The 19,555-nt window shown below is 48.3% G+C and overlaps 2 protein-coding genes across 5 annotated transcripts in view; one reads left to right on the forward strand and one right to left on the reverse strand.

Annotated features, from left to right (window-relative positions):
* The first annotated feature begins 507 nt into the window (after positions 1-507).
* Positions 508-8,077, forward strand: AVPI1 (arginine vasopressin induced 1). 4 transcript variants are annotated; one of them, XM_036111572.2, is made up of 3 exons: positions 508-661; positions 6,225-6,521; positions 7,483-8,077. In XM_036111572.2, the coding sequence occupies exons 2-3, from the start codon at positions 6,235-6,237 to the stop codon at positions 7,640-7,642; spliced, it is 447 nt and encodes a 148-aa protein (XP_035967465.1). In that variant the 5' UTR covers positions 508-661; positions 6,225-6,234; the 3' UTR covers positions 7,643-8,077. The 4 variants fall into 4 exon arrangements, with proteins under 4 accessions (XP_035967465.1, XP_035967466.1, XP_077933410.1 ...); XM_036111573.2 differs by lacking the exon at positions 508-661 and adding an exon at positions 694-1,030; XM_078077284.1 differs by lacking the exon at positions 508-661 and adding an exon at positions 1,885-2,311.
* Positions 8,078-9,104: 1,027 nt separating this feature from the next.
* Positions 9,105-19,555, reverse strand: part of PI4K2A (phosphatidylinositol 4-kinase type 2 alpha) — a 28,294-nt gene continuing 17,843 nt past the window's right edge. The window contains exons 5-9 of the mRNA XM_036111555.2: positions 18,813-18,874; positions 16,816-16,915; positions 15,986-16,119; positions 15,426-15,485; positions 9,105-11,577 (exon numbers count right to left, since the gene is read on the reverse strand). Coding sequence (XP_035967448.1) covers positions 11,416-11,577; positions 15,426-15,485; positions 15,986-16,119; positions 16,816-16,915; positions 18,813-18,874 — 518 coding nt within the window. The 3' untranslated portion in view covers positions 9,105-11,415. The remainder of the gene's footprint in view (positions 11,578-15,425; positions 15,486-15,985; positions 16,120-16,815; positions 16,916-18,812; positions 18,875-19,555) is intronic.

The raw sequence follows: 19,555 nt of genomic DNA on the forward strand, positions 1-19,555 counted from the left end.
GCCCAAGGTTGCACAGACGGTTTAAGATTTGAACCCATGGCATTCTAGCTTTAAACCCCAAGATCTCACCATCCCTTCCTTTCCCTCAGAGCTGGAGCCAGAAGACAAGTGGTCCGTCTGGGAAGTGAATTTAAGGGAACTGCTGATTTGCAGAGGGCCACACGTTGCAAGGCGCGCGGCGCGGTGCGCGCCGGCCTAGGGCCCAGGAGAGGGGGCACGCGTCACGTGTACCCGCCTGCCGCCGACGCACCCCGAGGCTGGAATGCGGCCCCGCCCCGCTCCCGCGCCAGCAAAACCGCGCTCTCCCAGGGCACTGACGTCAATGAAGGGGGCGCCTCCGAGCGCCGCGCTAGGGTGGCCGAGGGCGGAGGGAAGGGGCCCCGGCGGACACGCCCCTCGCCGCTGCTCCGCTGCTGATTGGACCCGGGGAATCTTCGCACTCGGGTTTCGAGGCCGGCGGAGGGAAGGGGGCGGAGCCTCGACACGCCCCTCGCCCCTCTTTTGCTGATGATTGGCTCACAGAGTCTCCGCGTTCGATTTTGGAAGGCTCTCGCCGGAGCTCTCACCGAGGCTCGGCGGTGGATTGGCTCTTTCCCGGCTGGGGAGCGCTTTCTCCCGGGAGTCGCGGCAGTGACCTAGGTGGCCCGCCTTGAGCAGCCAGGTACGTAGATCGGAGGCCCGGTTCGCGCTGCGGTGGGAGCGGGCGGGTGGGCGGGCCGTCAGAGCCCGGGTGCCGCTGGGACCCGAGTCCGCAGGTCCACTTAGGGCCCGGCGTTGTGCGAAGCTTCGGCCACGTCTGAGCCCCGGGGGCTGACCTGGGCTGGGGATGTCGCCCTGCGACCTGGGCCAGGATATCCCCTCCCAAGCTCTCGTCCTGTGGGTGAACACCGCCTGGTCCTGGTGAGCACCTTCGCAGCAGGAAGCGCAGAGCTACGCCCGCCCTTTCGAAAGGCCGTGAAGGGGTTAGGGTGGGCACATCTTGGCCTGCCCCATCCCGATTTGAGGTCTGTCGGCGCTGCCCTTCAGCGTGGTGAGTAATCGCTCTAACTCCCCGCGGGGCCGTGGAGTGCTGAGCGCGCCGAGGCTGGCTTGGGAGACCTGACTTTCAATCCCTGCGCCTTCCGAAACCCGCAGAAGCGGATAGCAGGCTCCGAGAGGTTTCAGAGCCTCCTGGGTCGTTCCTTCCCCTGAAGACCTCGTCAGCCATCTGGCAGAACAAAAATAACAGTGGCTGAGAGGCTGGGCGCTGGGGTCACACTACCCGGGTGTATCCAGCCTCACCACCTACCTCCTGTTTGACTTTGGGCAAGTTACTTAACCTTTTTGAGCTCAGCTTTCTCATCTGTAAAATGGGTATAACCTGTAAGTATAGTGCCTCTTCATGGGGTGAGGATTAAAAAGATCACCTATTTGAAAGTGACGTTCTGTGCTTGACATGGAGCAAGCTGCCTTGGTGGCAGCTGTGGCTTAAAAGTCCGCAGATGAATCCATCTCCCTTTAAACCTCTTTTCCCAAGAGTGAAGGCCCCTTCTGAGGGAGTTTCATGCAAATGACAATGATTCTATACTGCCTAGTTGTTAAACAGCCTTTTCCTTACATCACTCATTCATAATGCAATGTACTGGGATGGATGCTTTAATATACTTTTATCTCCCTTATCCCCTTACGGGTTATTTACTCTCACTAATCTATTTTGATGATGAGCAAAATGAGGCAGGGGAAAACAGGAACGTCACCCAGTTTTCAGAGGCACAGCCAGAATTCAGGGTTCTTGAACTCTTGAAAAGAGTTATTCCTACATCTAGAGTTTATTTTCCAGACGTATGTGAGAATTGGTCTGGGGGTAGGGCCCAGTTCCTTTCTCTGCTTCCACATTAGCTTTGGAGACTAACGTGTATGCAGTTCTCTCAGGCACTCCTGGCGGAGGCTAGGCCCTGAAGGCCTGGGGGGCTCACACGGCCAAGTGGACTGGGCCTCCCAGTGGAGGAGCCACAGATTTGGGCTGCTGTCCAGGGGCAGGGAAGCAGGCCAGGGCCACAAGTGTTGATTTGGGCCTTGGGCCAGAGCCTCCAGTTCTTTATCCAAGAGGCCCTTTGCCTCCGATTACAGATTATTGCCATCAGCAGGGTTATCTGAAGTAGGGGAGCTGAGTGTGAAAGTGGCCCAGCTCACGCAGATGTGTTCTGCCTCTCGTGGTTACGTGTGCCTCCCTGAGACCACGGTCGGAATAGCTGTGTCTAAACAGAGCTTCATACACTACAAAGGATGCGCAGTTGTGCACTGTATTTATGTATTACAAGTTCATTGCATGGTGAGTCACTTTTTAAATATACTTCTTTGTTAGAGTTCTCTAGTTCATTTATTGCCTATTTCAAAACAAGTTGAACTTTGTCATTTTCCACATTTGGTATTTACTTTGGGGGTTCATTTTAAGCTAGTTTGTGTCAAACTGAAGTTTTTTGCAATGAGTTTTTACTCATTTGCTCACAGACCCATGTTTATATTCTTTCATGTCAGCTCTGGAATGAAAGATCCATTTGTAATCTTTTAATATCCCTGTGGTGTCATTTTCCGGTTTAAAAAAGTACCATTGTTCAAGTATACACTGACTTTCTTGGATTCAGGTGTTGTCCAAGAAATTAGGGGGAAAATAACACATTGAAAAAGATAAGAGACGTTTCTTCTGGGGAGCCTGGCTGGCTCAGTCAGTGGAGCATGCTACTCTTGATCTCCGGTTGTAAGTTCAAGCTCCTTATTGGGTGTAGAGATTACTTAAAAATAAAATCTTAAAAAAAGTTTCTTCTGATAATTAAAGTGTTCTGATTCATTTTCTCAAAGTTTACATGTAATCCTATGTGAAATCCACTGATTTTTATTCCCAGTCTTAGTGCTGGCTGAATCCCAGGGTGGCAAGCAGAGCCAAGAGTGAGGATCCTCAAAATCTGGAGGTGCCAAGGCCCCCCGCCCCAAGGTGCACGGAGGGTATGTTTGAAGCTGGAGGCTTAGACTCCCCCAGATGGTTTGTTGGTGTGTTTTAACTCAGACGCTAGAGGCTGGAGGTGGGGCCTTGTAGCCACACAGAGGTGCCTGGGAGGATCTGGGAAGTCGGGCTCCAAGCCATCCCTTAGACAGCTGCCGCTACTTAATCCAGTTGCCGTTCTCTCCAAAGGGATGGTAAGATTGCCTGAATCTGAGAGAAACAATACCACCTCTTCTCCCACAACCCAGACCAGCCTAGGAGTATGCCCCAGGCTTGGCCGTAGCCAGCCCAGGTCACTGGAGTGCTTTAGAGCAGTGAGTTCTCTGTCTTCTCCCAGACCTTAAGCCCCACATCCCACCAGCAAAACAGTGCCTTGTCTCCAGGGAAGATTGAGGAGGGCGGAAAAGAACTACTGGTTGGGGAATTTCCTGGCACCTAATTAGCCAGACCTGTCCACACATGTTGCATCTAGGCCTCGGCAGCCCAGCAAACCTAGTCACCGCTTCCGTACAGACCTAGCCTCGTCAGAGAATCACTGACTCTGCACACGCCCTCAGAGACCATAAGCATCAACCTGTTCTTCTTACAGATAGAAGGGGGAAACAGAGGCCCACGGATGTGAAGTGCCGGAGGCCCCTCAGCCAGTGAGTGGCATGCCTAGGGCTCTGACTCATAAGCCAGTACTGTGTGCACTGGGTTGGGCTGCAGTTCCAGATTTGTTTTGTGGAAGCTGGGGGATCCTCCTCTTCAGAGTGCCGCAGGTTCAAGGCTAGAACAGCGGGTCACGCAGTAAACAGCTTTGACGCTAATGAAAAGATTAAAATAAATTCTACAACCCCGCCCCCGCCTTGTGTGTGGGCTAGTCACGGTTCTTCCTTTTGCACCGGCAGGTTTCCCCCTTGGTGACTTAGGTGAGAATAGTGAAATACCCCCACCGAAATGACGGGCAGCAGCATTTGAGCTGCTTGGCTGTGAAGGCAGCCGACGTTTTCAGACACAGCTGCAGCCCCTCACACCGGGTCCTGGCCTTGGCTGAGCCCCTGGCATTGAATCTGTCTCAGCTTCCTTTGCTCCTCTGAGCTGGGAGGAGGGTAACCGCGCCTGATTCCTAGAATTGTGTTGAGGATGAAATAGCATGCATACTGTCTTATCACCTGATGCAGAGTAAATGACCCAGAGTCAGCTTTTTTATCAGCCTGCAAAGTGTTCCCTGCTGACTATTGTTTTCTGGTCACAGTATGTTTTTATCATCCAGCTCAGGGGAGTTAATTACCACACATACTAGGTTTTTAACTGGATTCCGTAATAGTGCCTAAGGAGAGAGAGATTTTAAATTCCCATTTCCAGATAAAAAGCACAATTTTTATGGAGTTAGTTTATCTGAAAATTTTCTACAGGTTTATTTATTAAACCTTTTGAAGAGAGTGGGGTTCTTATGAGAGGAGGCCTAGACACTGGGACAAGGTGAGTGTGGAAATTACTGGAATAAGGAGGGTGGCTATTGAGTTGAGGAGGAGGGAGGGCCAGTTACATTTGCAGAGTCTAAATGGGATGGAGAGAGGTCTCAAACTCTCAGAACAAAGGCAGGTGAGAGTAAGGGCCGCGAAGCTGGGAATGCTTTATGTGATTTCCATTTTGTTGGTTACAATGAGCATGGACATTTTGTATTGAAATGTATTTTAATTTTTATTCCCTTTTTAAGCTAGTTTCTGGGTGACCAGTATCTCCGTAGCTCACTGGAATGAGGTGAGGTCTGGTGTAGCAGCCTGGCCTTTGCCATCAGGCCTGGGGCTGAGTCCTCCAGCTGACTCAGGCCAGAACAGAGGAACAGAGATCCTATCACACCCCTGATCCAAGTACAAAAGTCAAGGAGGCCAAAAGGGGTGGGGGGGGGGAGGGTGCAAATTTACATTTATTTGGCTCTTACCTGGTACCTGATACCATACCACCCTAGACTCACTCAATCCTTACAGCAATCCTGAGAAGTGGTTATGAGCCCCACTTCACAGCTAAGCAGAGAGGCTCAGAGAGGTTGAGGAACTTGCCTAGGGTCACCACTAGGAAGGTGGCAGGGCTGGGACTTGAGTCCAGTTCTGTGTAATGCCAAGGTCCTTGGTCTTCCTTGTCTCTACTCTGCTTTCCAATGTCATAGCATTTTCAGGCTACACTGGAGACAAGGGTAGGCTGAGTGAGCCTCCTTTTATTATTCTTTATTATTCAAATTGAACTCTCTAGAACTGAGGAAGATCGTTTAATTTTCATTTCCTATTGGGGGGGAGCATTGACATGAGCCTTCCTTTTATTGAACTTTCTTATAGATTTCAGCCTCTGCCCATGGTTGTATATTCTAACCCTGTAGCCGCCTCTTCGCCCGTGTTGCTCTCCATGGCCTTTTGGACTGCAGTTAGATCTATTTCATACTGTGTTTGCTAAACTATGTGGACTTGGTCTGTCTCCAGGATCTTGAAAATAGGTGGGATGACTGTTCTCAGTGTTACAGGTGGGAAAGCAGAACAAAACATCGAGCTCACTGCGACTCTGTGAAGTAGGAATTGGTACAGGAGGCAGCTGAGCTAGGCAGTGGTGGAGGTGGCTAGAAGCGGGATTCCAGCCTAGGTAGCCGCCCCATAACCTCCCCTCACTTCTGTGCTACAGGGCCTGGGCCTTAGCATCAGAGAGATCTGGATTCTGTTCTTCAGTGTCTTCACTAGTGAAATGAGGATTCACGACCCCCCCACAGGGCTGCCTCGCAGTTACGTGACTGCAAGTCTTAGAGCCATGCCCGATACATTTAAATGCATCACACAGTGCGGTGGGTGCTGCCAGCACTGTCCTTGGGACCTAGGTATCCCGGGGTCTGCCTGGGCTCTACAGCCGGACGGACCTGGCTTCTACTCCCGCCTCTGCACTTACGCAAGGCTTTGTGACTGCCAAGGGTCATTTCACGGAGTTGCACTTCTTCACCTGTATGGTGCAGATACACCATGCTTACGTCACAGGTTGCTGTGACTCTCCAGGGAGATACTACATGTGTTGCATACATAAGCACTTTATAATCAAGTTTGACTGTCATTATTCATATTATTTCCCCCAGGTGCCCTGGAAGTTAGAGTGATTTTAAGTCAAGACTTAACTGCACATTGGCTCCCGGAGAATAGAAACATCGGAAGCCTTGCATTGGTCGGGACCCCAGGTTTGGGAAGGGCCTGCTAAGCTGATGTGTCTCCATGCTTTCCTTCCCCAGAGCACCCAGGATGGGCACCCCAGCCTCTGTGGTGAGTGAGCCACCCCCTTGGCAGGCCCCGGCTGAGGCCCGGAGCCGCAAGCAGGCCTCGGCCAACATCTTCCAGGACGCTGAGCTGCTGCAGATCCAGGGCCTGTTTCAGCGCAGTGGGGACCAACTGGCCGAGGAGCGGGCACAGATCATCTGGGAGTGTGCAGGAGACCACCGTGTGGCAGAGGCCTTGAGGAGGCTGCGCAGGAAGAGGCCCCCCCGGCCGCAAGCCCTGGGCCACTCACTGCACCACTGCAGCCGACTCAGGTGGGTCCCTGGAACCGGAGGGCTGAGGGCAGGTGAGCACTAACGGTGGCCCTGCTACCATTTCCCGGCGCGGGGACCTGGCGCCACTGTAAAGTACCTGCGACGAGGGTGGTCAGGTCTATGCAGTGCCTACGATTGCTGTTACTACTGGAGTCATACTGGGCCCTCTGAACTTCCGTGGGAAGGAGTGCTGGGTCCTAATTTTGCAGTGATTCTCAGCCAGATGGGAGGGACTGTTGTTTGGGAGGAAGAAAATCTGTTTCCCTATCGTAGAACAGGTAAGAATCACAAGTAAGCCTGGTTAAAATCTCGCCTGTGGGATTATAGAGACTATAGCGTAGGAAGGTTCGGTAGAGGTATTGAGGTTTGGAAATTGTTGAGGAACTTGAAACTTTCCCTAGTCATCCCCCTGTGCCTAGGTCACTGACAGCCTGGGAACAGCGAGCCCCATGACGTCAAGCTGAACCACATGGCCTAGCCAATCACCATGGGTTATGCTCTGGGCTCTATTCTTCCCGCTGCCTTCTCGAGGCCCCCAGTCAGAGCATTAGACCTGAACAGGTCTCCCGAGTCATCAGGTCCAGGGGAAGCAAATCAGGCCCTTGCTCAGATTAACTCCAGTTGACTTGCAGTCCCTGTTTAAAGCACCTTGCTAAGGAGGATACTCCGTTCCTCGAGTCTCGTATCACAGCGGACTAATGATGACTGCCATGAGGACAGCATGAGGAAGCTGGAGAAATGCAGAGTATCACACACCCTGATCTAGTCCAGCTCTCTTTACAGAGAAGAAATCTGAAAGCTTTGCCTAGTCTTTAGCTCTCAGAGGGCAGACGAGACCCGAGCCCTGGTCTCATTTTACCCCAAACAGTGTGTTTTAATAGTTCATCATGACCACAATCTCTTTAGCCCCCATTCTGCTCTTCCTATTGACGTGGGCCTACCACACACTTGTTCTCTGCAGAATCCCCGAGCCCTGCGCTCCACTGGCCGACCCACAGAGTGGTGCCACAGAGACGGCTTCTGGCGATCAGTATCTGAACTCCAGGAGGACAAGTGCCAGGATCCGCCGGAACTGGAAGAAGCCAGGCCCCACAAGCTACCTCCATCAGATCAGACACTGATCCAGGGAAGGGGCAGTATCTTCCCCAGGAATCATAGGGACTTTTGCCAAAGGGCCCAGGAGGTGAAGAAGGAAGAGAGACTTGAGGCAGACAGCCCCATAGGGGTAAATGAAAGACCACTGCCACTGGCCTGCTCCATTCAGAACAGGACTGGAAACGTCCCCTGAGCTCTAGGTTATGTGGGACCCATTCCTCACCAGAATGTGGAAAAACAGCGCCTCAGCTCTTCCCATCTAACAGTACACCTGGGCTGCATGATATTCCCCCGACAGTCAAGTGATGGGCACTCAGATTGAGCATCTCACCACTCCTGCTCCTAACCCTCCTGCTGCTCCTGTAACCCGTGGCCCGGCGGCCTGCCCACACCCCTGCCCGTCAGGCTAGCACAGGGAAACCGTGGTTTCAGGGGCAAAATAAAAACATTCACATCAACAACAGTGTGTCTGTCACAGAAAGGGAGCGTCCCCAAATGGATACTCTGGAGCCAGGGAATGAAAGGTTGCGCTTACTCCAGGAAGGAGAAAATAGGACAGGCCTCCTTTTCCCTGTGAGCCCCCCCAGTCCCCTAGTTCCCTGTGCCCAAGCCTCCTTTTCCAGAGGTTGTCCGATTAGGAGATGGAAGCATCTCTTTAGGGCAGTCCTGATCCACAGGAGAGAGAGGGCTCCTGGACTCTGGCCAGTTCTAGAAGGGGAAAGGCTCTTCCAGTCGGCCCTGCACAGTGAGCAGTGAGCCTGCAGTCAACGTACTGGCTGCCAGCCCTGCAGCTGGTTTCTTTATCCCCATGGGCCAACCATCCTGAGGTGGGGCAACAGCTGGACCAATCATTCTTAAGCCTCCAGCATTCCTGAGGTTTCCTAGCCTAAAAACATTTAAAGTGAGGATTTTTGATTACTCTGCTGGCTTCACCTCAATAGCATATTATGTGCTCATTAGCATTCAGCTCCGCTCCCCAGGAATCCTATCTGCCCGATCACCCCCCACTTAAAGGACCCAGGGTTCAAAGTGCTTCAGGCAGGCTACCATGTGCACACATAAAGGGTTGCCCTCTTGTAGCCAAGAAGAGATGCTGACTCCACATTCCTCATCCCAAACCCTTTGGGCTAGATGACTTTGTTATTCAGGATTTTTCCAGCTTTTAGGAAGTAGTCAGTGCAAATACTGCATAATCCCTAGTAGGGGAAGTATCTCATAACAAAACATTAATATTTCTGCAACAAATATACACACTAAGAGGAAAACATGATGGTTACAAATAGCTTCAATTCATACCAGTGTAGGTTCAGGTCACGTTTTGGTGTCAACTGAGTTAATGAAAATATTAAGCACTGGGACTTTGGAAGTGAGGACCTGTATAACTCAGGAGCCCTATCTCAGCAACTCCATGGAAACACATAGTCCTCTGTCCTTAAAATTGCATTCTACCTTGTCTTCCTTTCACCCAAGAACACTAGACAAAAAAGATCAGAAGTGGACTTGTTATTCATACATTTGCATTGATTTAAATACATTACATACAAGTTCTACAGTGCGTTGGAAGAACAACACAGGCAGCAGCACTCTCCCAGCCAGGCCTCACCTCCCTGACACGGGGACAGGGCCTGGGGCTGGCAGAGGGCTGGGCTGTCCCGTGAGTGCCACCCAGAAGCCTGCCCTGGCAATTTGGGCCCCCAGCTCTCCCCAAGTCCACATTCAAGGCAACCTGAGTACAGACTTCAAGGAGAATGGAGACATGCCAAGAAAGGATGCCCCACATTCTTGCCTGCCAGGACTGGGACCAGCCCCCTTGTACGCTGGACCCAATTTCCTTCTCATCAGAGAGCTGGTCTGGATGAGGGCAATGTGCAGATCTACTTGGCTGGGGGAAGCAAGCAGCTTCCTCTAAGACTGCTTGGGCTCTCTCAACGCCCAGGTGGGAAGCTTTACCAACAGGTGTGTGTAGAGAGGTCTTTGGAGAGCTAGACACACCTGGGTCCCCTGTGGCCTCTGGGAGCCCTGCTGCTCCTGCAGTCTGGGTGCAGGCACCGTCGAAAACATGGTCCCCCAGGGCAGATGCCAGGGTGGCCGAATGAGATTGTCAGGGCTGAGAGCTGTGTCTTTGTCCACAGGGCATGCTTATCCAGCTCCCAGAGACTCTTCCTGTCAGCTGGAGGGAACCCCAGCACAAACTGGCTCCTGGGGGCTGGAATGCAAAGGGACCAGCTTGGTCCAGCTGACAAGAGGACTGCACAGCTCTGCTCCTCCTCCTGGGCAGCGGGAGCTGGGTAAGCGGAGGGCACGCAGCCATAGTCCTCGCTCCCTTTCTTTGGTTGTTTTTCAAACCTTCAAGATAGTTTCTTTCCAAGGCTGATTGACCAATCGCAGGGTGCCAGAATCTTGAAGTGTCCAGTAGCGCAGAACTGCCCTTAGCCACAGATGGCACCCTCTTCCCTCCCTCCTGAGGCCATTCTTTGCTTTGGTGTAGAAAGGGCTCGGGACACCTGGCAAGGGGGACAGCTGAGGGGAAAGAGACATGGAAGCAGGAAGATGCACACTGAGCTGGGCAGGCACTGGGGGACAGTTTAAAGGCCTTTCTCCTCTGGGCCCTGCCCTTCTCAAGAAGCCAGGGAAAAACTGGCCTGGAACAAGAGGTCAGGGAGCAAAGGGAAGCTGCCAACTAGGAAGAGAACACGAGTCCCGTTACCTCCACCAAGCAGCAGGTGGTGGCACACAGAGAAGTCCAGGGACCTAATATCCTGTCCTCTCATGAGCTGAGATGCACCTCACTGAGACCCACTCCAGAACCCAGAACTGAACCCCTAAGTCAAAAGTGTTGAGAAAAAAAATAGCTAACAACAGAACAAATCAGAGGACCAGGGGGAGTTTATCACCAGGACTCAGGAAGCAAGGCTGGGATAAGTTTACCCACAAACCAATTACAGCTCCCAGCATGCACTTAGGCCAGATGGATTGCTTCTGCATGCTGGGGAGGCCACTTCCTCCCTCTTGCCTTTGCCTGAATGGCAGGTAAACTGCAAGCCTGGACTAGGGAGCCTGCGTCCTTAGCAGGGCAGAGAGCAGAGCCAATCTCTATGATCATATGCAGAACCACTGAGAGTTCCGGAGCAGAAGTGTCCCGACCATGAGAACTGGGTTGGGAGGCTTTTAGTCAGCCTACTGTACTGGTGGGAGAAGTGGAAGAAAACTTGGCAAAAACCCAAAGGAAAGGTGTGGCTTCTGTCTGTCCCAACTGGTGAGTCACCCAGTGGCTCTCTGAATCACCCAGCCGCATTGGTCCACGGGAGTAAGGAACTGTGAGGCACCTGAGTGTCTGGGTCCATGCAAATTTAGGTCTGGATCAGAGGTTTCTGACCTGAGAGGATCTGGGATTCTGCCTGGGTTTTGCTACTAATATTGAAATTCGTATTTGTACGTTCGTTTTCTGATGCAGAATATAATGAGGAATTGCCACAGAGCAGGGTGTCAGGGAGGGAAGGGGATTTCCCAGCCTGCCCCCAGGGGATGCTGGGAGATGCTCCTTCCGGGGCTTCTGGACTACTCACTCACATGGAGGCTCCAGCCCTCCCTAGCACTTTGAAGTGCCCAACAGCACATACTGTCCCTCCGATTGTGCTTCTCCCTGTGCTTGGGAAAGCGCTGAGGGGGTGGCAAGCAGAGAAGAAGGGCTCTTAAGGGCACTGCTCTCCACCAGCTTCTCTGGCTTTTCCTGCAACCCACTCCCCAGACTTCCTCCCAGCCCAAGTCTCAAACAACATGTCTTTGTCTGCCTCTTGGGCTACCACCACGAAAAGAAGGGCTTCCGACTCTGAAAGCTCTGTGTGTAGGACTCGCTAGAAGACCGCTGATGGGAACGGGCCGTCTCGACAATCACGGGTGGCATCTGGACAAGGTGCAGGGGACTCTTGTTGTCTTTCAGAGCCTGGGTCAGATTTAGGATCTGCGGCAGGAAAAATAAGATCAGTGAGGGAAAGACCAAGGCATCCTGGTCTGCCTCTGAAGGGAGACCTGCTGATATAGTACTCCCATAAATCAATACAAAAATAAATAACACATTAATGGAAAATTATACAAATAGAGTATTTCCAAAAGTAGGAATGTAAGGGGGCAAAATACAGAAAATGGAAATCTCTCTGGTCATTTAAAAAATGCAAATTAAAACCAAAACCTCCCATTTTTTGCCCTTCCCGTTAGTAAGGATACAGAAGAAGAAGAAGATGCCTCAGATTTGAGGAAAGTTCAGAGCCAGGCTATGGGGCTGGACCCTGGGCCAGTTTTTCAGAAAGGCTTAAAAGTGAACAGGCCCTCTGACTGAGCAATTCCATTTGTAGGAACTAAAGAAACAACCATGGATATGCACGAAACACTTAGTTTCAACTAATACAGTGCAATATTGTTTATAACAGTGAAAATGGTATAAATGCCCAAGAGCATGGGATCAGTTAATAATCTTAAGGGATAAGAAATAGCAATTAAAAGATCTATTTTATTGGCATGGAAAGCTAATCCTGATGTCAACAGACAGAAAAGGACAGAGACAGGAGCCAGTATTATAATGTGACTTCACCTTTATTTTCTGAAATTCTATCTTCTTATCTACCTATCTGCAGAGAAAAAAAATTCTGGAAGTTGGCAGTAATTATCTCTGGGTCAAGAAATTATAGGGGATTGGGGCGCCTGGGTGGCTCAGTCGTTAAGCATCTGCCTTCGGCTCAGGTCATGATCCCAGGGTCCTGGGATTGAGCCCCACATCGGGCTCCCTGCTCTGCGGGAAGCCTGCTTCTCCCTCCCCCACTCCCCCTGCTTGTGTTTCCTCTCTCACTGTGTCTCTCTCTGTCAAATAAATAAATAAAAAAAAAAATCTTAAAAAAAAAAAAAGATTTTATTTTTAAGTAATCTCTACACCCAACGTGAGGCTCAAACTCACAACCCCAAGATCAAGAGTCACATGCTCTACCAACTGAGCCAGCCAGGCACCTTCTTTAAACCGCCTGATACTGAAGATTTTTATGGCCAGGCCACAGACACAGGGGAGGATAAGCAGGGCTGCACCCTCAAATCACACAGACACATAGTCCTCAAGCCACAAATATCTTGGGTCTGCAAATGCTGCCCATAAAGAGGCAGAGATACACCTGAAACAGAGGGGGAAGTCAGAAGTGGATCCTACCAGTAATTATATTTTTTACTTAATTGTTTTGGTATCTGTCAGCATCCTCCACTGCTTCAAAGACCCTTGAACACAAAACCCAGGGTAGAGAATGAAAAGGAGTTTCAAATGGAATTGGAGTGAATTGTACAGGAGACTACCCAACTTAAGAGAAAGGATTTTAAACCTGCCCTGGCTGGTTCTTCCTGTGCTTCCTTTGGTTCTTTGGGCTAGAAGCTGCCTCTCATGCATGCTGAAGTATCTGGAGTAAAATGTCAAATTATCTACAACTTACTTTCAAAAGATTTGGCCAAAAAGAAAATATATCAATCTATCTACCAAGGGAGAGACAAATTTCACAGGTACATTAGAGAGAGAAATTACATGGATATATAGAGATAGATATTATTCCGATAGATAATCTACAGAGATACAAGCAAATAGATACAAAGCAAGTGTGGCTAAGTGTAATAATTGGTGAATCTAGGAAAAGATCCTCTTTACTGAGGCTTGAAATTTTTCAAATTAAAAAGTTGACGAAAAAGTGATAGCAGGCACATAATGCTAAAGAATGAACATTGTCTTTGAATATGCCATTTAAAGAGGCTTTACCTCCGACCCTGCACTCTAACACCTGGTGTGACGTCTTTACAGTGAGTAACAACTTCTGTCACCCAACTCCGTCTCTCTGGGAGTTCTTGACTCTTTCTCCTGGCTTAGGGCCCTCATACAGGCACTCTGTGACTAGGCTCAGGTAGGTAAAGGGTTGTGACCTCCTTTCCCTGTGGTAGGTCAGACTTCTGGAAGGCAAAGGCTCATTTTGCCCTGACTGGTAAGCTAATAAGGATGTAACTGGTATTGGCCACCTACCTGCTGAAAGGAGCTGGATGCTCATGAAACCTTACAGTGTTTCAGAGGTAGGCACTCTAGGTTGTAAGAGGCCAAAAGGCCCTCAAAAGACATTAAGGGCACAAAACGGAGAGAAAGATAAAATTACACTCTCCCTCCCCCGCCTTTTTGCCACTCTAGATAACATCCCTAACTGGATATGAGAGGAGGGTTGCTATGGTTTTGGCAAGGGACTGAGCTGGGAAGGGATCAGGGCAGACAGTACAACAGGGACCGAGGCGCAGCCTACATAAACTTGAGAAGTTGTTCATTCCTTTATGCTGAGTGCCGTAATACCACAGTACATCACGTGATTTTTAAGGCTTCCAAAAGTTCTGCCAGCTTAACTGGGCCCTTACACGACTTGAGAAATGTAGGAAGACCGCGTTACTGGTATGCAGGCAGCTACAACTACCGCAGCTCTGAAAACCTCTGTACGGCCCATTTCCAAGGAAACATGGACTCGGTAAGCCCAAGAGTTGCTCTCACCAGAAGCCTTTACCAAAACGGTAGGAAGAGGTAAATGCCTAATTACAGCTAGAAAGACCTTCCTAGCCTTTAAAGATGTGAAAAGCTGGGGCACCTGGGTGGCTCAGTCATTAAGTGTCTGCCTTCGGCTCAGGTCATGATCCCAGGGTCCTGGGATCGAGCCCCACATCGGGCTCCCTGCTCAGCGGGAAGCCTGCTTCTCCCTCTCCCTCTGCCACTCCCCCTGCTTGTGCGCTCTCACTCTCTCTGTCAAATAAATAAACAAAATCTTTAAAAAATAAATAAATACATAAAGATGTGAAAAGCTGCTTTTTCTATATACAGAATCATAAAACAGCTAATGCATATCGAGAACTTCAATCCATCAAGCACTACTCCAAATCATTTATTTCTTAATAACCCTATGACGTAGGTGCTGTTATTAATCCCATGTTACAAATGGAGAAACTAAAGGAAGGAGAGATTAAGCAACTTCTCCAAGAACTCACAGCCAATAAATGACAGAACCAGGATTCAAACACAGGCACCATGACCAGTGTGTGCCCCTTAACCATTATGCCATCCCAGATCTCTTTAAAGTGATAAGAATGTCAGTGCCCTACAGAGTTTTACTACAATTTTTCAGGCTAGTCTTTACTATACTTTAGAAGATCAACAATTCCCTAGGGGTTTCCTTAGCTCTCTTTGGAGGTGAAATGGAGAGAGAAGAAATAATACGACTTGTAACCATAATAACAAAAATTATAACCATAGCCAATTTATGAGTACTAACCATGTGCTAGGTAATTGTCTTTACTAAACATTTGATATGCATTATCTTATGTAATCCTTTGGCCAACTGTGCAAGGTGTTATTATTGTCACATTTTATAAACAAGGAAGCAGAGGCTCTTGCCCAAGGCCTCAGAGCTTGTAAGTAGTGAAGCAGTCTGACTCCAGAGGCTAGCTCATGAACACCAAAGCATATGGCCTGCCTTGAGCAACTTGAGGACAGGGGCCCCTGGGTAAATTTACCAATGAACTACCCAGCAACTGGCACAGAGCTGAGCACATAGTGCCTCGCCAAGCACTGGATACCATGGAAGAGGTGGGAGATTTGAAAGGGCTCCCTTTCTTCTCCCATGCGCTAAGACAGAGTCATAAATAAGTATGGCATAGACTCAAAGGGTGTAAAACACAAGCTTTATGCATTTACTCAACATAAGCATATGACCCGCCCAGAGAGATCCCAGGGATGACACCAGGAGGAAGTCCCAGGCTTACCTGTCCCCGCATGACAGCAATCTGCTTATGGAACTGGCCCCTGTCGAAACCAGGATCTTTCTGCAAAAGGGCAGGAGATGAAACCTGCATGAATCCCTCAGAAGAACCCATTTTCTTCCCCCAAATAGAAACTTTCTAATAAAGAAAACTTACATGAGGCTTATGAGGCATAGTTAAGCTAACTACCACCCTAAGAACTCTGTTTCACAGATGGGGAAAGAGAGAACAAGTAAATATCTTGTCCTGAGTCTCATTATTAACTCTAAAGAACTCCAGGCCCTCGTGCTCCATTTGCAAAGGAGGGCTCTGTAGACACACTGCAGCCCCATGACATGCAGGATTAACCCACGCTGATTCATCACAGCTGTCAATGTTTTTTCCAAACTGCCCCAAACTAGGTCTTGCTGTCCACATGTGGGAATCTTGCTCGCTCTTCATTGGCTAACACAAGTCAGAAGAGTGTTAGCCATTCTCTCTTGGCTTGTATCAGAAGCCATTTGAAAAGCCATTAGAAATTCCTTCTTCTATATAGTCATAAGGTTGAGGCTCCCAGGGCTAACCTTGAAGAGTTCATATAGGTCCTCCTCCAAGTCCTTGACGAAGTTAGGGTCCGATATCTTTGGAAGAATCAGATCTTTGATCTCCTGAGAGAACGGGACTTTTGCCTGAGGCAACCAGGCCCAGTAAAAGGGATCTGAAAAGAAGAAAAGCACAAAGCAAAGCTGCCCATCTATGTCCTCCACCTATCAGAGCACAGCAAAAGGCAGAACGCCCCTCTCACATGATATACAACAGGAAAGAAAATTACAAGGGATGTTAATCCTAAAGGCTACAGAGTAAGTGGAAGAATTAGGATTCAAACCCAGGACTGCAGAATCCCAGAGCTGGTGCTCTTTCCCAGACATCACATGACCTTCCAGTGACTTGCCACTGAGATATTCAGATGCTCCTTCTGAGAAGACAGACTGGTACTGCACAGGGGCTAGTGACCCCCTACTTGTATCTCTCTCTCTTTCCAAGAGTTTCTCAGAACAGGAGCTGACTTCCAGGATGTCAACAAGGAAGACAGAACACTGACAATAGCTTATATTTAGAAACACAAATGGAATAAATCAGATAGTCCTCAGAAAGAACGAGAAAAAATGCAAACACAGATGAGAAAACTCAACTGTGTGCTTTTAATAGGAATAATGTAAAGGTAAAAAATGATGATAACAGCTTGTGTTCTGCATACTTGCCACGTGCCCACTACTGTGCTAAATGCATGAGCTGCATTATTCCATGAAGTCTTAGAATAATCCTGTCGTAGAGGCATTATTATCTTCATTGCATAGATGAGAAACTGAGACTGAGCAAGAAAAGAGCCAGACCACAGTGGTCTTAGACTTACACGCCCTCCAGGAGTCAGGATGTTTCAGGGGGAAAGCCAGCCCATTGTCTATGGCAGCCACCTTGATAACAGGCTCCTTCACCACCACCCAGTCTGTGTCCTGAAGAGCAAGGAAAGACGCAATACTTAGGATCCCAACTGTCTCATGCCCTTCAAAGTAGTAGCAAAGCACCCCACCTCAACCCCCTCAGGCACCAATCCTTAGTCAAACTCCGAACTGGTTTCCACAGTTCCTAAACTTAGTACATTTATGGCACCCCTGACTTGGCCTCTTCAAAGTTCTCAGAGTCCCTTATCTTAGAAAAGGTGCACTTCCCCAGGAGTTGCCACAGCCCTTGGTAAGAAGGAAACCGACAATAACAAAGGTAACTCCAAGCCTTTCCTCCTAGGGAAAGCCAGTGAGAGTCCTGAGAGTATGAAAAGGAAAAAGGAGGGCGCCTGGGTGGCTCAGTTGGTTAAGCAACTGCCTTCGGCTCAGGTCATGATCCTGGAGTCCCGGGATCGAGTCCCGCATCGGGCTTCCTGCTCAGCAGGGAGTCTGCTTCTCCCTCTGACCCTCCTCCCTCTCATATGCTCTCTCTCTCTCTCATTCTCGCTCTCTCAAATAAATAAATAAAATCTTTAAAAAAAAAAAAAGGAAAAAGGAAAAGCAAGTATCAGCCAGCCAAGGTTCTTCTGTGTAGACCTTGACCAGGTGATACTTCACTGGTGACCACATTTTCCCGTGACACAACTGAACCATGGAGGTACCAGCTGGCTGCTCTTGCACAAGAGTCTCTTGCCATTGCAGTGATAAGGGAAAAGGACAAGGCCGACTGCAAAGAGTGGGGCAGGCTACCTGTGATAGCCTGTCAGACACTCTCATGACTGTCTGTTTGGCTCCATACTTCAGGTTCACAGGTGCCATCGCAGAAACAGGGTATGTAGGTTGAGGATACCTGCATCGGAATCCCCTAGGAGGTCTTATTAAAAGTATGGGATCCTGAGGCGCCTGGGTGGCTCAGTCAGTTAAGCGCTGCCTTCAGCTCAGGTCATGATCCCCGGGTCCTGGGATCGAGTCCCACATCAGCCTCCCTGCTCAGCGGGAAGCCTGCTTCTCCATCTCCCTCTGCCCCTCCCCCTGCTTGTGCTTATGCGCTCTCTCTGTCAAATAAATAAAAATAAAACCTTTAAAAAAAAAAGTATGGAATCCTGAGTTTTACCCCAGACCTAGTGGAGGAAAGGCCTGAACAATCTATTTTTAATCAGCTCTTCATGTACCAAATATGAGAACCACAATTAGAGAAGGAAGTAAAAACACTATGAGAATGTGTTAACTAACCTTATTGTGGTAAACATGTGGCAAAATATACATGCATTAAATCACCATGTTGCACATCTTAAATCTGCACAATGTTATACATCAATTCCATTTAAATAAAGCTGGACAAAGAAAAACTTATTATAAGGAATAAAAGTCAACCTTACTCTCCTATTCTAGGTAGCATTCCTACTAATTTTTTTAAATGTGCAGACTGAGCAGGAATAGAAAAGCATGGTAGAGGATGAAAGCAATGAGAAAGTAAGGAAAGTTGCAGGAAGCAGCTTTTTCTAAACTGATGTTCTATGGAATGGTCTATTATGAGGAAAGTATTCTAAAAAAGTTTAGAAATCACTGGGCCAAACAAAATTAAATAGGTTCATTTAATGGACTACTTCTCAAACCTTTACTGTGCTACTATGCAATGTGAATCTCCAAGAAAGGCATAAAGCATGTAATATGTTCCAAACATATTTGAACCTTTCTTCATTCTATTTCTATGAACATCATTCAATAAGATACCACTTAAAAATCAGATTGAGAAAAACTCTATCAAATATTAACCTATCAATTTTAAACACATGTGAATCCTGATTCTTCTGAACCTATGTGACCTAATCTCTGATTATTATGTGTTTCTGTATTATGCATACACACTACCTCATCTTCTTCTTTAATACACAGATCAGTCTCTTACCCGGGAGCTGGAACTATCCATTGGACAGTCATATTTAATCAGCCAGTTGTCATTGCCTCGATCTGTGAACAGAAACATGAAGTTAGAAAAAACTGGGGTGACTTTCACTTTCAGTCATGATGGACTACATATTTTGGGCACTTGGTCCAATCATTCTACTGAGAACACCTATAAAAAATTGATAAAATATTTTCAAATCTCTTGAAGGTACTGGAGATTTTAACAAGACCATTAAGAGTTAAAGTGTTGAGACCTGGGAGAGAAAGGAAATTCAGACAGGGAGTCCATCATTTGTGGCTTATTTTCTCCTAGAGCACCTGCTGGTTATAGAGCTGGGTGTAAGTTTTTTTAAACTTAAAAATAAATAAATAAATAAAATAAAGAGAGAATAGCTGAGAATCTTCCAAAACTGACAAAAGGTATCAAACTATTGATTCAAGGGAAACTGTGAATCCCTAACAGGATAATACAAAGAAAACTATACCAAGCATATTGCAGTAAAATTTTGAAAACGAACTACAGGGAAAATCTCAAAGGAGCCAGAGAAAAAGAGAGATTACCTTCAAAGAAACAACAATAATACAGGAACAACTGACTTCACAGAAATCATGGGAACAGAAGACAATGGAATGGGCTTTTTTTAACTACTGAAAGAAAATAACTACCAATCCCAAATTCTACACCCAGCAAACATAGCCTTCAAAAATGAAGGTGAGGGGCGCCTGGGTGGCTCAGTTGTTAAG

Source organism: Halichoerus grypus, chromosome 7 (assembly GCF_964656455.1).
Source record: "Halichoerus grypus chromosome 7, mHalGry1.hap1.1, whole genome shotgun sequence".
NCBI lineage: Eukaryota > Metazoa > Chordata > Mammalia > Carnivora > Phocidae > Halichoerus > Halichoerus grypus.

Bases quoted from the DNA above. Each gene is read 5' to 3' on its own strand.
- AVPI1 (XM_036111572.2), top strand. From the start codon at position 6,235: ATGGGCACCCCAGCCTCTGTGGTGAGTGAGCCACCCCCTTGGCAGGCC. The intron at 6,522-7,482 runs GTGGGTCCCTGG...TGTTCTCTGCAG, and splicing joins CACCACTGCAGCCGACTCAG to AATCCCCGAGCCCTGCGCTC.